Source organism: Nyctereutes procyonoides, unplaced genomic scaffold, assembly GCF_905146905.1.
Source record: "Nyctereutes procyonoides isolate TBG_1078 unplaced genomic scaffold, NYPRO_anot_genome, whole genome shotgun sequence".
Classification (NCBI taxonomy): Eukaryota; Metazoa; Chordata; class Mammalia; order Carnivora; family Canidae; genus Nyctereutes; species Nyctereutes procyonoides.
Window position 1 is genome coordinate 25911106 of NW_026575036.1, and position 18194 is coordinate 25929299.

General features: G+C 43.7%; 1 protein-coding gene across 1 annotated transcript; it reads right to left on the reverse strand.

Annotated features, from left to right (window-relative positions):
- Positions 1-12701: 12701 nt before the first annotated feature.
- On the reverse strand, positions 12702-17637 carry LOC129505595 (uncharacterized). The gene is given in 5 exon segments (XM_055318709.1): positions 12702-13268; positions 13572-15859; positions 15862-16502; positions 16505-17248; positions 17251-17637. Coding segments are annotated over 4 exon segments (3360 nt in total). The 5' UTR covers positions 17456-17637; the 3' UTR covers positions 12702-13268; positions 13572-14089.
- Between the last annotated feature and the right edge of the window lie 557 nt (positions 17638-18194).

The following is an 18194-nucleotide window of genomic DNA, read 5'->3' on the forward strand; positions in this document are numbered from 1 at the left end:
GGCTTTTCTAACACAGAGTAGAAGGTAGAAACTTAGACAAATGCCAAGACAGAGGAATTTATCCCAAATGAAAGAACAAGGCCATAGCCAGAGATCTAAGAAAAACAGATATAAGTAACATGCCTAATAGAATTTTTTTTAAAGATTTTATTTATTTATTCACGAGAAACACACACACACACACACACACAGAGGCAGAGACATAGGCAGAGGGAGAAGCAGACTCCATGCAGGGCACCCAATGTGGGATTGGCACCCGATGTAGGACTCGATCCCGGGACTCCAGGATCATGCCCTGGGCCGAAGGCAGATGCTCAACCACTGAGTCACCCAGGCGTCCCACCTAGTGGAAAATTTAAAGTAACAATCATAAGGATAGTTACTGGGCTTGAGAAAAGAATAGAAGACATCAGTGAGATCCTTGCAACAGAGATAAAAGAGTTGAAAAACGATCAATTTGAGATGAAGAATACAATAAACAAGATTGGAAGCAGGTTTGATGCAATGATCAGGACACTGGAAGAAGCAGAGGAACAAATAAATTAGTTACTCAGAAGACAAAATAATAGAAATAGTAAAGATGAACAAAAGGGACAAAGAATTATGCAACATAAGAAGATTTAGGGAACTCAGTGACTCATTAAACATAATAAAATCCGTATTATAGAGGTCCCAAAAGAAGAGGAGAGATAAAAGGGGGAAGAAAATATATTTGAAGAAATAATAGCTGAAAACTTCTGTGTTCTGGGGAAAGAAATAGACATCCAGATCCAGGAGGCACAGACAACTCCCATCAAAATCAACAAAAGTAGGCTAACACCAGGATATATTATAATTGAATTAGCAAAATATAATAATAAATAAAAAAGCTTAAAAGCAGCAAGACAAAAGAAGTCCTTAACTTAAAAGGGAAGACCCATAGGGCTAGCTGCAAATCTCTCCACAGAAACTTGGTAAGAAGGGAGTGGCACAATATATTCAACATGCTGAATGGAAAAAAATTGTAGCCAAGAATACTCTACCCAGCAAGGCTGGCATTCAGAATAGAAGAGATAGCTTTCCATACAAATGAAAGCTAAAGGAGTTTGTGACCACTAAATGGGATGCTTTGAGTGCAAAGGAGGACCAAAAGTGACAAGGGACAAGAAAAAAAATCAGAGAAAGCTCCAAAAACAAACAAAAATAATAAGATGGCATGCAATGTATATCTGTCACTAATTACTTTGAATGTAATGGACTAAGCGCTCCAAAGACATAGGTGTCAAAATGGATAAAAATACAAGACCTATCTATATGCTGCCTACAAGAGACCCATTTTAGACCTGAAGACATCAGCAGATTGAAAGTGAGGGGATGGAGAAATATTTATCACACAAATGGATGTCAAAAGAAAGCCAGCGTAGTGATACTTAACATTAGGCAAACAAGACTTTAAACCAAACTCTGTAACAAGAGATAAAGGAAGGCACTATAAAGAGGACAATCCAACAAGAAGATCTAACAGTGGATCTTGTCCAGTGTGTCATTCAAAGTCATTGTTGCCAAAAAAACAAAACAAAACAAAACAAAAAACAAACCAAAAACCAAAGTCATTGTTTCCTTGTTGATTTTCTGTTTAGATGCTCCATTAATGCAAATGGAGTTTTAAGTCCCCTACCTTTATTGTATTATTATCAATGAGTTCTTTTATGTTTGTTATTAATTATTTTGTATATTTGTTTGCTCCCATGTTGAGTACATATTTACAATTGTTAGATCTACTTTAGGGGTTGGATTTCTTTCTAAAGAAATAAATGATATAGACACTTAAAAAAAATCCAATAGAACAGAACAATGAAACTAGGAGCCGGTTCTTTGAAAGAATTAATAAAACTGATAAACCTCTAGCTAGACTTACCAAAAAGAAAAGAGAAAAACCCAAATAAAATCACAAACAAGAGAGGAGAAATAACAACAAAGACTAGGGAAATACAAACAATTTTAAGATAGTATTATGAAAAACTATGCCAATTGGACAATCTACAAGAAATGGATAAATTCCTAGAAACATAAACTTCCAAAACTGAAACAGGAAGAAATAGAAAACTTGAAAATCCTGATAATCAGCAAGGAAGAAACTGAATCAGTAATAAAAAGTCTTTCAGCAGGGACGCCTAAGCAGGGTGGCTTAGTGGTTGAGCATCTGCCTTTGGCTCAGAGTGTGATCTTGAGACATTGGGCTCCCTGCATGGAGCCTGCTTCTCCCTCTGCCTGTCTCTGCCCCTCTCTGTGTTTCTCTCATGAATAAATAAATAAAATCTTAAAAAAAAAATCTTTCAGCAAACAAAAGCTCAGGGCCAGATCACGGAAAATTCTACCATACATTTAAGGAAGAGTAAATATCTATTCTTCTGAGACTACTCAAAAAGGTAGAAAAGGAAAGAAAACTTTCAAATTCATTCTATGAGGCCTGCATTACACTGATACAAAAATCAAATAAAGGAACGCCTGGGTGGCTCAGCAGTTGAGCGTCTGCCTTAGGCCCAGGGCGTGATCCTGGAGTCCTGGGATTGAGTCCGCATCGGGCTTCCTGCATGGAGCCTGCTTCTCCCTCTGCCTAGGTCTCTGCCTCTCTTTCTGTGTCTTTCATGAATAAATACAATCTTGAAAAAAAAAAAAAAAGATAAAGATTCCACTAAAAAAGAGAACTACAGGCCGATATCCCTGATGAACATGGATGTAAAAATTCTCAATAAGGGGCAGCCCCAATGGCTTAGCAGTTTAATGCCACCTTCAGCCCAGGGTGTGATCCTGGAGGCCCGGATCGAGTCCCACATCAGGCTCCCTGAATAGAGCCTGCTTCTCCCTCTGCCTCTGTCTCTGCCTCTCTCTCTCTCTCTCTGTTTCTAATAAATAAATACAATCTTTAAAAAAAATTCTCAATCAAATATTAGTAAACTGATTCCAACAATACATTTAAAGAAACCATTTACCACAATCAAGTGGGATTTATTCCTGGGTTCCAAGGGTGGTTCAATATTTGTAAATCAATCAATATGATACGTCACATTAATAAAAGGATAAGAACCATATGATCATGTCAAAAGATTCAGAAAAAGCAAAACCCACAGCTAATATCATCCCTGATGGGGAAAAACTGAGAGCTTTTCCTCTATGGTCAGGAACAAAACAGAGATGTACACTCTCACCACTGTTATTTAACATACTACTAGAAGATCTAGCCACAGCAATCAGATGGAAGGAAGAAAGGAAGGTAGATACCCTTAAGGGAGTAAAGTGAATTGCAAAACAAAAGCAATTTGTGTGTGAACTCTGTTTTTCTGATAGGAACTAGTTTAACTATTTTATGGTCTTTAACAAGTCAATTGATTCTTCTTGGTTTACTTTAAACATGGTGTTGAGCATAAGATAGTCTCCCTGATTTCTCCCTAACATCTTTTGTTACTCTTTTGTCTCATTATTTTAAAAATTCCCTCTTTTAACAATCTTCTACAATGTTTATGCTTTGGAATCACCATCTAGCATTCAATGAAATTCAATTCAAATTCATTCCAGAGCCTTATTAGTGACCTATCTAGAGCAATTTTTCTCCTGTGATGACTTGCAGTTGATACAATTCCTTGGGCAAAATTAAAGTGGCACCATGAATAGCCTGAAATCCTATGCATATGTGATAGATAGATGATAGATAGATAGATAGATAGATAGATAGATGTGAAAAATCTCAACTCTACCTATAATCAAAGACTTGCAAGCTAAAACTAGATGATGATACTGCTCTACAACTATTTATATGGAAATAAACTATTTAAAACTGTAATGAACAGTGCTGGCAAGATTTGGTGAGACTTTTATGCCCTTTTACATTGTTGGTAGCATTATATGTTGGTATAATACTTTTGGCAAAATGAAATACAAAATATCTCTTTTGGAAATTTATCTTAAACACATGCTTCAAAAGAAGAGAAAAAAACCTATGTGTGAATATGTATATTCCAGTGTTGTTTTTAAGACAGTAGCACTAGGATCAACCTAAAGATCAAATAATTAGAGAATAGTTGCTACATTTCAGTGGAAACACATGACAATATTATCTAACGGTGAAAATGATAATTACAGAGAGGAAGAAACAAAATATCCATGATATATAGTTTAGAAAAAGATCAGAATATATAATTACTATAAATTCATTAGATTATGTGAAATATGCCTACAATAAGGATTTATATGAAATTAAAAACTGAAAAATTAACAGTTGTTAGGATGGTAACAGAATGGACAACTGCTTTGATTTTTACATTTAAAAACATGCTTTTTATACTTTCAATTAAAAAATATCTTTCTGGGGTAGATAATATATAAGCTACATTGCACCTTTTTACTTCTAACTCAGCAATTAATTAAACCCAATTCCAATAAGGAATATGCAACTCTTTCTTTTCTCATTCTATTTCTGCCTTGCATGTTCTATAACAAAATTGAATTTGGTCTAAAAAGCCATTTCTTTAAGAAGGAGTCTTAGCTGCTCAGATGGAGAATGGAAATAATACTAGTCTGATTTTCCTAATGCCTTTTGCCTGTCCTCTGTCTACAGGTTTTTCAATCCCAAATTCATGATCTAGGAAACTTGGCTGGTCCTGAGGCCACTGGGAAGGTTGGAGGCTAGAGCTTCTCTGCATTGAAAGTTTCCTGATAGAGAAGTCTCCCACCCCCACCCCCATTCCCCATAAAAAGCATTTTAAGGAAAGACAGTGTCTTAAAGTAAAGGATGTTGTGCCCTTGTGGAATGGGAAGAAAGGGGTATCAAGGATGTTCTCTCTTCTTCATTTCTCACCCTAGTTGCAAACTTTGTGGTTTTCCCTGAGTAAATCTTTTTAGACATATGGTATTTAGTCATTTAGATAATGAAAATTTATTTTTAAAAAATTTTGTTTTATAATGAGAATGTAAAGGAAAGTTAGAGGTTTTGTTTCATCTCTGAAAAATTCTAAGGAGCTGCACAATCAGGCTGTGCTTTCTAAATATTTGGTCTTGCTTGGAGATGGGGCTGTGAACTAAATAAATGAGCTATCAAATTAACTTCAGCTTAAGATCCTGGCATTTAGCTAGGAAATTCCCCACCAGAGAAAATGAGAATACTCCAAACTTACTGCCACCCATAAGTCAGGAATTCTCCATCCAGCTGCCCACCTGATAGCTATAGCTTCCCCCTCCCCATTCAATCCCAAAGGAATCTCAACCTTTTGTCCAGAATCTGATAAAGGAAGAATACAAACAGATTATGGATTAATAAAGTGACAAACTGGGGCGCCTGGGTTGCTCAGTCAGTTGGGCATTTGCCTTTGGTTCAGGTCATGATCCCGGGGTCCCAGATCATGCTCTGCAACAGGCTCCCTGTTCAGTGGGGAGTCTGCTTCTTCCTCTGCCCCTCATCCTGCTCATGCTCTCTCTCTTAAGTAAATAAATAAAATCTTAAAAAATAAAAATAAAGTGACAAACTACTTAACCTCCTAAAAATTTCATCTCAGCCCAGCCATGATCTTCTTTTGTGAATTTGGGAAGGCACTTTTACTTGTTCTTCCTAGGCTCAGTTCCCTCTGCAGTACAATGAAGGTCTAGAACAAATTTCTCACATTTGGTGCAATGGGGAAGATAGAGAAGGACTGTTGAGTCTAGTTTTTCTGCCTTGTTTTAAGAGGTGAATGATGTAGGACACTCAAATAACTCAGGTCTCAGGAAAAAGTGTTATTTTTTCCCAACCAGTTGAAAACTGTGTGTCTATTGCAGTTAAAGTCACCTTATGTTTCGTTTTGGATAAAGGATTAAGAGTTGACATGCATGGGCTCTGGTTTGAACCACTACCTGTTAAGAGGCTTTGGCCATCCTTTTTTTCTTCCTTTGTCTTCTTTATCTCTTCTGATTCAAGGAGAGCTCCTGGCCAATTTGTATGAATTTTATCATTTTTTCTAGTCTTCTACTTGGTACCTATATGCTAGGCTGGCCCTTGGAGAAGGAGAGTGAATAATGAGGACCCCAGGGAGCCTGGGATAGTCTGAACTTATGGGGGAAGTCAGTTGTCTGGGCCCCTGGCACTCTTGCCACTATGGTAGTTTGAGCAAGTGTGGAGTAAGGGGTGGGCACTGAGGGCCTGTAAGTGCTCTGCTAGCAGGAGACTAGCCTGGGGTTTCCTCAGGTTTGGCAGAACTTTATCTTCCCTATACATTTGCTTGTACACATAGTCCTACCCTCACTTTCTCATATACATGCAAAGAGTTAAGCCTCACTTCTAGAATCACAGGATTTTTTTTTAAGATTTTATTTATTCATGATAGAGAGACAGACAGAGAGAGAGAGAGAGAAAGAGAGAGAGAGAGGCAGAGACACAGGCAGAGGGAGAAGCAGGCTCCATGCAGGGAACTCAATGCAGGACTCGATCCTGGGACTCCAGGATCACGCCCTGGGCCAAAGGCAGATGCTTAACCTCTGAGCCACCCAGGCAACCCTAGAATCACAGGATTTTATGGAACCTAAAAAATCACACAGATCATTTTATTTGAATCTCCAACCTGAAGCATGAGCTCCACACAGTCTCTCCCATAAGTGTACACCCAGGCTGTTAGAACTTCTTCAGGAATTCTCTTCCATCAGCTAACTGAATCAGTAGAACTGATTTAAAGTTTGTCTCCACCCTGCCTAAAATCCTAATATTATATTACATATGTTACCATTTCCAAAAACATTTAAACAAGCTTTAATAAAAACAAAGCAACAAGGAAAAACAAAAACTCCTCAGACTGCATATCCCCTAAATCTATGGCTGGCTCTCATATTCTCCATCTCCTTCATATCAAGACTTCTTCATGAAGTTATCTATGAAAATAACTTCTCTATGAAGTTATCTCTTTATACAGTCTCTCCTTATCTTACTTTAGCTAGTTGAAACTTATCAATATTATCAAGTACTTCCAAAACCAAAGTTGCAAAATCAGTGTAACTTTTCTGTTTCTTCTCACTAGAATTTTCAGTGGCATTTGACACAACTGACTTCTCTATCCTCCTTGAAACATTCTTTTGTTGGCTTTTTTGATACAAAAATTACTGATTTCCTTCCTCAATCAATGGCTACCATTCCTGTTTCTCTTTCTGGGTCATTCTCAAGTTCAACTAGAAGTGCTAGACTCTTCCATGACCTCCTCTTCACTTCATTTTCCTTAGATGTTCTATGTCAATCATATAATATCTCCAAACACCATATATACTCCAAGTACTAGCCCTGATCCCTCCCTAGAATAATATATACAATTAGATACTTGACATTTCACTTTGATGTCTAAAAACTATCTTTAACAATTTATCTAAAATGCAACTAACCAACCAGCCAATCTAACAAACAAATATCAAATCCTTAATTTTCACCCTCCTGGTGTGCATTTCCCCCAAATATGCTGATCTCTGCAAGTGATGTCACCATCTACCATTTGCTCAAGTAAAAATATGACTTATCTCTGAGCCCTCTCTCTTTTCCAGTCTAATGTAGCAGCAAGTCCTATAACTATACTCTATTAGTTCTCCATAGAGTAGCCAGAGTAATCTTCAAAGCTTGTCTCATTAAAAATCCTTTAAAAGTGTAACTTTTAACTCCAGCTTCTTCTGCACTAGCTGTTTTCTCTGCCTGGAATGTTCTTCCTCCTGAGCAAGGTGAGTTTCTCTTGTCATGTGATCTCAGCTCAAATAGCATTTACTCAGAGAGGTCTTCCATAACACAACCCAACTAAAATAAAGAACCAGATAGTATTTACCACGTCAGCCTAATGTTATTCTCCACATAGAACTTATTATTGTTTGGGATTTCATTATTCATCATTTATTTGTTTTATTGCTGGTTTTATCTCATTAGGTTGTGAGCTGTATGACAGCAGGGACCCTGAATGTGTCTTTCACCATGGAATTTCCCAGTATGGGGAACAAACCCTGACAATGTAGAATTTTGTTAAATAAAAGCTGGGTTAGGAAGCTGTTACTCAGACACACCAGCTGACATTTTTACATTAAAATATTACCTTTTAAAATAATTGGTACTGGATTATGTGGCCAGAGAAATTTTTATCAATTTTGATTTAGTATTTCCCATTCTGTTGCGTTTTCCTAATATGTCTTCTAAAAAACTCCCACGTAAGGCAAACAAGGAAGAGTTCAGTGTATCTGCTTGACTGGTTCAACTTTGTCTGTAAAGCTCAGTGTCAAGGTTTCCTTAATCTATTATTAGAGATTTTTTAAAAATTGTGGTAAAATACAGATAACATAAAATCTGCCATCTTAACCATTTTTAATGTAGAGTTCAGTAGTGTTAAATATATTTATATTATTGTATAATCAGACTCCAGAACACTTGTTTTGCAAAATGCTAATTCTTTACCCATTAAATAGCAACTCCCCATTCTGCCTTCCTCCCCAGCCGTTGGCAAGCACCTTCTACTTTCTGCCTCTATGAATTTCACCATTCTAAATACCTCATATAAGTAGAATTATGCAGTAAGTGTCTTTTTGTAACTAGCTTATTTTACTTAGGATAATTCCCTCAAAGTTCATCCATGTTGTAGTGTGTGTCAGAATTTCATTTCTTTTTAAAGCTGAATACTATTCCTATTAGAGATATTTAGCCTTGCACTCTTATAAAAGCCATAGATTTACAGAATCTCCTTATTACAAAACTTTGGACTACTTCATTTTCCTTGATACTGTTAGGTCAAGGAAATTGACCTTGACATTTCAAGGACAATTTTATTTCCAACAAAGCACCATTTCCTGCATGTCCTGACTTGGCTTCAAATGTTTTTAATTCACTGAGTTTGGTTGTTCTATTCTCTGAATATACCACAGTTTTCTCATTCCTAAAGATCTGTTTGCTCTCTTACATTCCTTTGCAGTAATGCATTTCCTCCAAGTTGCTCAAGCTATCCGGGAGAATGTTCAACTTGAGTTTCTGCTTAAAGAACAAGAATAACCTGGTGAGGTGACTGTAGCAGCAGTACGCCTCACTGAGATGCTACCATAGTTTACCTAGAATCACCTCCCTTCTTCTCTTTAGGTGTTTAAGAGCCATATTCCAAGGGAAGATACCCTGAAGGCTTAGCTTGGGTCTCCTGTATTTATCTTTGGCAGTTACTCTGTCAGGACAATGGGCTAAATAACTGCCCTATCTTGATTTCCTGAATACCACAGGGCAACTTGAATAACAGTTCCAGTTGTCCAAGTGGACTAGATGAGTGATACCTTCTCAAAGGAAGAATGGATTGCTGTAATTGAGGAAACTAGAAGCCATGCCATTTAGGCAAAACAAAACAAAATCCAGTGTACAGTGAACACTAAATAAACATTTTTAAAAATACCTCACAACAGGGATTAATTGACCATCTTATTTCTTCTAAGAAAACTAACTCTGTGTCATCACCAGAAAAGAGATACTTAACCTATCCTGGTCCACATGGAGATAACGTATTATTTTTTAAAATCTGGGTACTAGCAAACATTTCTTTAAGTGCTCTAATATCCTATCTGAGAAAACCTCTGGAAAAGTAGCTGCAGAGAGAATCAAATCAAGAAATCCTTCATTTTAGGCAGAGGATCCATATGACCCAGTAATGAATAGAGCAGCAGGTTATGCAGACGGTTTTAAGGACAGCACAAATAAAACCTCCTCCCAGCATCCAAATATGGCTGCACTATATATATATGCAATCTGGGTAGAGAGGTTCTTTGAACTGTAGAAAGATTTCTGACCTTGGAACTGAGGCTCTAAACTGAAAAAAAATATATATAGCTAGATTATTTTCTCACAGTCTATGCTAAGTGTTAATGTCACTAGCCAGAGGCTCGACATCTATAAATGAAAAACCTGTTTTTTTGTGTAAGGGCTATTAAGAGGATCATGATATATCTCCTTAAAAATTAAATATTCAACTTCCTTTTTTCTGCAGCTAATGCTGGAAATTTCTTCATTGAGGTTTTATTTATTCAGATCGTGTATGCAAAGTTAAAGTGCAAGGAGCTCTAGGAAGCAAGGAATATATAACAACTATCTCTTCATATCAACAAACCATAGACCGGGTTTGCTGGAACCTGTCTGAAAGAAGTACTACTTGAGAACAGCTCCTTACAGAGTGAGACATACAAAAACTACTTGGCACAGACACTTGGAAGAACCTCAATGACCTGGAAAAGAACAGAGTGTCACTGTTTTTGGAAAATGCATTAGGTTAAATTAATTAGAATGAGCTATTCAGGGCTCTGTACTATCATGAAATCCCTGAGTTTGTGGGAATGTATTGGTCCAGAAAGAAGAGGAGAGAACCAAAAACAAAGGTAGCAAGGTATTAGAGACAAGTTCACCTGGTATAAAATTTTGCTCAGCAAATGCCTGAGGAGGAATCTTGCATCCTTGCCATTTTCTGTAACCTACAATCTCGATAGGTGGACAGAATTGGAGATTACTTATAAGAGCAGAAAAATTAATGCTCTGGAAATCATAGGAATGGGAATGTTGATTGAGATGACCTTTGAGACACAGGTGTTGGACCCTGGCTCACGGGTGCCAACGTGTCCCGGTGGACGCCCCAGAGACCCAGACCCCAGACAGGCAGATGCAATCAGCAAGAGGGTTTATTGAACGTTTGCGCAAACGGGCTCTCCGCCTCCGAGGAGGAAAAGAGCCCCATTAGCAATTACAGGGATCTTTTAAAGGCAAAAGGAAAGAAACTGCCTAAAGACAAAAGAACCGAGGGAGTCGCATAGCATCCAGGTTGATTTCACAGAGGGTCAACATGAACCTATTCAGGGACATTCCAATCAGGGTGGGGGGGAAATGGTTTTCTTATTGTAAACAGAATGCTTTTAGTTGCTAAAATTTCAGGAAGGCGCCTGGATGGGCTGCCTCTGGATTAGGGCTGGCCCTACTTACAAGGGGGGAGGTTTCTTCATTCCCTCCTCTTGTTTGGGCTGATTTTAACTTAAAATCTTAGGGAACATTTATTTCTTCAGTTTGGAGGGCCCGACATTGCTGAGTTAATACCAGAGCTTGGGTAATAGACAATCTTTCTCGGATGAACTGGAGCAGCCGGTTGAGGACGCAGGGGCCGAAAGTTAGCAGCAGGAGCAGGATAACTAGAGGGCCCAGAATGGTAGAGATTAGGGTGGTCAACCAGGGAGACTGATTAAACCAGCTTTCAAACCAGCCCTGCTGGGCCTCCCGGTCCCTTTGTCTTTTATTTAACCTTTCCCTGAGTTTGGCCATGGAGTCTCTGATGACTCCAGAATGGTCTGCATAGAAACAGCATTCCTCTCCCAGGGCCGCACACAGTCCTCCCTCTTTCAGGAATAGTCAATCCAAGCCTCTCCTGTTGTGAAGTGCTACTTCTGAAAGTGAGGGGAGGGACTGTTCTAGCTTAGAAACGGACTGCTCTAGTGTCCGTAGATCCTCATCTACAGCTGTTTGGAGTTCTATATAACGTCGTGAGCCCTGGATCAGAGCAGCTGCGCCAGTACCCACCCCAGTAGCGACCCCTAGTCCCAACATAAGGGCTAAGGTTAGGGAGACAGGTTCGCGCCGAAAACGGGTGGGATGTTTATCATACTGATTTTCTAGAGTTTCAGCAGGGTGATAGAACACCCTGGGTATGATCTGCACCATGACACAGAAGTCGTTTGAGCTATTTAGAACCTTAGCCGACACACAGGGGGTGAGGCCTTTGTTGCATGCCCACCAAGTTCCCGGCTGGGGCTCCAGGTAAGAATCAGTCCCCAAAATCGGGGTGGTAGTGTTACAGAGTCTCTGGTAGCCCCGGGGGGGTGTTCCTATGCAGGTTCCCTGTCCTGTAACTTCTGTAAGGGTGAATTGTGGTTGGGAGTCGGGTGTGCATCCCTGAGTGCTAGTGATGTTATTATAGGTCCCTGAAGTAGCAATTCCCTCATAATAAGGGGGGGGGGGAAGCAAGGCAGAGCCAGCAGGATTTAGTTACATCGGGGCTGGTTCGATTAAGGGCCAGGAATGCCCCTATGATAAGATTAAACAGTCGTTGTCCCGGTCTCGGGTGACGACCGAGGGGTTGGAGTGACCGCGAAGTTAGTGGGTGCGGCACTCCCTGCGGCTAGGGCGGGCTGGTAGTTTAGCAGGAGCTCTTTGTTCCCCGAGGACCGCGTTAGGCCCGATCGCCACGGGGTCTGGGGATTCTATTTTTAGTTTAATTCTGAATATAAAACCATCATCTGTTCTTTCTTTGTATAACCTGAGTCCCCACGTATATCCATTGGCCCAGTGAGTAGCCCTTTTTCCGGGCTCCGTGAAGGATATCCGTAGGGGATGACACCACCCTTGGCAGGGCCCATAATTAAGGGTTTTCCATTTGCTCAATGTCGGGTGAGTATAGTTAGCCTTGACAGTGATATAATCCCAGGAGGAGGAGGGCCTCTATTCTGTATCCCCGTAGTTTTGCACCCCCAATTTTTACAATAGAAGTATTCCCCTCCTCCACAGGTGGGATTTAGCCTGCGATCTCTGTGGTGCCCGGGACAGACATAAAAGGGAAGAGTGCTTAGCATGGCCCTTCTATCAGGCGTGCCACATCCTCCCCATGGGTCTAATCCCAGTCGCCCTGGAGGGCTTTCTTGGTTAGGGGCTCTAGAGGTGTCGAAGTATCCTTCTAGGTCCCATGGGCTAGGGGCCCCTATGGTTAGCTTGCATAGGTCAGGATATAGGTTAGGCCACCAGGTTCCCACGGGGGCGGTCTTAGTTATAGACCAGACCTCGTCACCCCCAGACGTTAGTACCTGCCAGGTTAACCTTTTGAGGGCATGAGGGTCACCTTTGGCGGAGGTGAAGAGCGCTAGGAGAGGTAGGAATATAACAACTGTCATTGAACAATTTTTGAAAGTCTTATCTTGAGCGGGTTTTGGGTGCGGTGGAGCTTCCATTGGAGTGGCTCGTCCGGTCCGTCCTGGCTGGCGTCAGCGGTGCTCGTTGATGGGGCGCGCTTGACGTGTGAGGCGTGGACCCAAGCAGCAATGCCGTCTACCTTTAAGGCGGTTGGGGTGGTCAGTAGTACAGTATATGGGCCCTTCCAGCGGGGCTCAAGCGTCCTGGACTGATGTCTCCTGACGTAGACGGAGTCACCGATCTGGAACGGGTGTGGGCCGGTTGTGTCTCCGGGGAGGTAGACAGCCGCAAGGGGCTTCCAGATCTGGTGCTGGATAATCTGGAGCGCCTTTAGCCTGTCCTGTAAACCGGGAGTGTTAGCAAGAGGGTCAATAGCAGAATCTAGTAAGTCCGTTACTGGTGGGGGACCTCCATAGAGAACCTCGTAAGGAGTTAGCCCATGGCACGCGGGAGTGTTCCGGACTCGGAACAGAACCATAGGGAGGAGTTGGACCCAGTCTCTAGTGCCAGTCTCCAATGTCAATTTAGTTAGGGTCTCTTTAATTGTTCTATTCATTCTTTCTACCTGACCTGAGCTCTGGGGTCTGTATGCACAATGTAATTTCCAATTTATCCCCAGTAATCTGGCCACCAACTGACTTACCTGGGAGACGAAGGCGGGGCCGTTGTCCGACCCTATTACCTTGGGCAGTCCAAACCGGGGGAAAATTTCTTCCAGGATTTTCTTGACAACCACCTGGGCGGTTTCTCGCTTGGTGGGGAATGCTTCTGTCCAGCCTGAAAAGGTATCTATAAACACTAGGAGGTACTTGTTACCATATTTACCTGGCTTGATTTCGGTGAAGTCTACTTCCCAATTAGTTCCGGGTCTTTCTCCCCTCATCCTGGTTCCCTCAGGCATCTTGAGGTGTTTGGTATTTACCTTAGCACAAGGTACACAAGCGTCGGTTACCTGTTGGATCAGGGAGGGGAGTTTGGGAATGTAATAGGTCTGACCTTCTCTCCGGAGGAGTGCTTTTAATTTTTTGTGTCCGAGGTGAGTCCATCAGTGGAGGTGAGTCACCAGTTCTTTGGCCCTTTTCTGGGGCAGGACCGTCTTCCCTTGGTGTTTCCAGACCTTCATTTGCTCGTCATATTTTGCCCCTATTTGCTGGACGATATCTAGGTCGCTGTCTGAGTACTCGAGAGAGAGTTGCCCCGGTGTCCGGACAGCCTTTGGTACTTGTAGGGAGAGGGCTGTGGGCCTAGTGCAGCGGCCCGTGCTGTCTCATCGGCCATCCTGTTCCCCTCTGCTACTGGGTCATTGCCTCGCTGATGCCCAGGACAGTGAATTATACTCAGTTTTCTCGGCAGAAAGAGGGAATGGAGAAGATCTTGTATTTCTTCTCTGTTTTTGATGTTTTTACCTGCTGAGGTTAGGAGACCCCTTCTACGGTATATTTCTCCATGAACATGGGCAGTTGCAAAAGCATATCTGCTGTCAGTATAAATGCTGACCTTTTTGTCCTTAGCCTTTCTTAGGGCCTGAGTTAGGGCTATAAGCTCTGCCCTTTGAGCTGAAGTCCCAGGCTCTAAGGCACTGGCCCAAATGACAGCTTTCCCATCTACCACGGCTGCCCCGGCTTTACGCTCACCATTTCGTAGAAAGCTACTCCCATCGGTGTACCAGGTTGCTTCAGCATCTGGCAAAGGCTGGTCCTTCAAGTCCCCTCTGGTGCCATGGACTTCAGCTAGGATCTGGTGGCAATCATGCATTACTAGGGAGGGGGACTCGGTTTCTGGAAGCAAGGTGGCCGGGTTTAGAGATGTAGCCGTTCCAAACCGTATCCGCTCAGAATTCAGTAACATGGCCTGATAATGGGTGACCCGGGCGTTTGAGAGCCATCGATCAGGGGGCTGGCGGATGACTGTCTCTATGGCGTGGGGGGCCACCACAGTGAGGGGTTGGCCGAAAGTCAACTTGTCTGAGCCTTTTACCAGGACTGCCACAGCCGCTATTATTCGGAGACATGGGGGCCATCCTGCAGCCACGCTGTCTAATTTTTTTGAAAAGTATGCCACGGGCCTTTTCCAGGGTCCCAGTTTTTGAGTTAGGACCCCTTTGGCTATTCCATTATGTTCATCAACATATAGCGTAAAAGGCTTGGTTACATCTGGGAGGCTCAGGGCAGGGGCGGTCAATAAGGCCCTTTTTATTTTGTCAAAAGCCAATTGTTGCTCCTTTCCCCAATGGTAGGGGGTGTTGGATTTCGTGAGAGGATATAGAGGAGCCGCCATCTCCGCAAACCCGGGTATCCAGAGGCGGCAGAACCCAGCACTGCCGAGGAACTCTCGTAGTCCTTTGGCATTAGTGGGTGCTGGGATCAGGGCTACAGCCTTTTTGCGGCTCTCCGTCAGCCACCTTTGGCCTCCTTCCAGGAGATAACCCAGATAGGTCACTTGTCTCTGGCCTATTTGGGCCTTTTTGGCGGAGGCCCTATACCCCAGTTCTCCCAGTCTCTCAAGCAGGGCCCCCGTACCTTTTACACAATCCTGTTCTGTCCTAGCCGCCAGGAGCAAATCATCCACGTACTGCAGGAGGACGAGGTCCGGAGGACCAACTCGGAAATCTGCCAAATCCCGATGCAAGGCCTCATCGAACAAAGTGGGGGAGTTTTTGAATCCCTGTGGCAGCCTTGTCCAAGTGAGTTGTCCTGAGAATCCCGTCTCAGGATCTTTCCATTCAAAGGCAAAAATAGGCTGGCTTTGAGAGCTTAACCTTAGGCAAAAGAATGCATCTTTTAGATCTAACACCGTTCACCAGACATGGCTTGGGGGTAAGGTGCTGAGCAAGTTGTAGGGATTCGGCACCGTGGGATGTATGTCCTCTGTCCTCCAGTTAACCTCTCGTAAATCTTGTACCGGCTGGTAATCTCCTGTGCCGGGTTTTTTTTTACGGGTAATAGAGGAGTATTCCAGGGCGACTGGCAAGGTATTAAAATGCCCAATTGTAATAGTCTCTGTATATGGGGCCGAATGCCTTCTTTGGCCTCTTTGCTCATTGAATATTGCCGGATCGATATGGGGGTGGCCGAGGGTTTTAAGTTTATAATTATGGGCGGCTGGTTTACAGCTAGTCCCATTCCGGCCGTTTCCACCCAGGCCTGAGGGTAGTTAGTGAGCCATTCAGAATCTAGGGGCTGCACGGACGGTGGAGAGTCCTCGTGCAGCCGGTGTTCATCCTCTAGGCGCAAGGTCAGTACCTGGAGGGGCTGCCCTTCTGCGCCAGTAATAGTGGCCCCTTTTTGCTGAAAAGGTATCTGGGCCCCTACTTTTGAAAGAAGGTCTCTGCCTAGGAGAGGGTAAGGGCAGTCTGGGACCAGTAAGAAGGAATGCGTTACTTGCCCAGTGCTCAGGTGGACCTTCCGTTCAGTTGTCCATCGATATAACTTGCCTCCAGTTGCCCCCTGAACCCAAGACGTTTTAGAGCTCAAGGGTCCTTTTGCCTCAGTTAAAACTGAATGTTGAGCTCCCGTATCGACTAGGAATGTCACCGGCTGTCCCCCCACTTTAAGGGTTATCCGAGGCTCAGGGGGGGTTCCTGGCCCTGACACCCCTAATCTTCATCTTCTAGGGACAAAACAGGAATGGGCTTCTTTTCAGGTCCCTGCGTTTGGCCCTTCCTTGGGCAATCTTTAACCCAATGTCCTTTTTCCTTGCAGTAGGCACACTGGTCTCGTTCAACCCGTGGTGCTCTTTTGTCTCCCAGGTCCCTACTCTGTCCTGACTTACTCTGCCCTGAGCCCTGTACTACGGTGGCCAGTATCCTAGTCAGCTCTTTATTACGTCTTTTATCTCTCTTATCCTCCCGTTCCTCTTGCTCTTTACGGATCCTTTCCTCCCTTTCCTCTAGGGTTTCTCGCTTGTTAAAAACCTTCTCTGCCTCTTTCACTAAGTCCTGTAAGGGGTACCCCTGAAGTCCCTCCAACCGTTGTAACTTATTACGAATATCCGAGGCCGACTGTCCAATGAAGGACATAATTACATCTGGTTGGCGGTCTTCAGCCAAGGGGTCAAAGGGAGTATACGTGCGGTAGCCTCCTATTAACCTCTCCAGAAAACCTGCCGGCATCTCCTCTTTTCCCTGCACTATAGCACGTACCTTTGCCAAATTGGTGGGGCGACGCCCTGCCCCTTTGAGACCCGCTAGGAGTACCTGGCGATAGAGACGGAGCCGCTCCCTACCAGCAACAGTGTCGTAGTCCCAGGTCGGGCGAACCAAGGGGAAAACATCCTCAATCTCATTAGGCAGCCGGGTCGGCCTCCCATCCGCCCCGGGACGTTTTTCCGAGCTTCGAGGTAGACGCGCTGTCTCTCCTCCGTGGTGAGGAGAGTCTGCAGGAGCTGTTGGCGGTCATCCCAGGTCGGCTGGTGGGTCAACAGAATTGACTCAATTAATCCGGTTAGCGCCTGGGGGTCTCGGGAGAAAGTGGGGTTATGAGTTTTCCCGTTGTAAAGGTCAGAGGCAGAGAACGGCCAATATTGCATCTGGCCGCCTGCTGATCGGAGGGGAAATGCCTGGGAGGTCCAGACGTCTTCCGACTCTCCCCCGCGCTCTCGCCGAAAGCGGAGGCGACTGGCGAGCGGGGGTGAAGCGAGGGGTTGCCCCTCTGCCCCCGTAGAGTCGGGGAACGGAGCTGAGGGAGCGGAGAGAGAGGTAGGGGCCTCCGAGCGGGGCGTTGGGGGTTGGGCATAAGGGGGAGGGGAGGAGTCCAAGAGAAGGAGACTGTCCTGGTCCCCTGGGAGCACAGGCGGCTCCTTAGGTTTTGATTCAGGAAATTTTAGGGGGCAAAGGGTGGAGGGAGAGGAGGGACGGGGAATTGGGGGAGTGGGGCAGGGAGGGAGTGAGGGTCTCGGCCCGGTCCCCCCTGAGAAGGGATAAAGCATTTTATCCAGGGGGGTGGATTCTTAGCGAGATCCTCCCATACTATGATGTACGGCACCTGATCGAGGTGCCCATTGGGTCCTGGCTGGAAGACCAGGGCCTTCACCTGCAAGATAATGTCAATATTAAAAGTTCCGTTCCTGGGCCACCCGACGTTGAAAGCCGGCCACTGAGGAGCAGAAGGTGACCCATCTTCGTCTTCTGACTTCCACCGAAAGATTGTGTGCCCGGCCGGCGACTTCTTTCCAGTGATCTAGAGTGAGGCTTAAAGGGGTGGTTACAGTCTGCCCCAGGGGTGTAGAGAAGGGGTGAGCGGTGAGGAGGAGGACAGGAAAGGAAGAA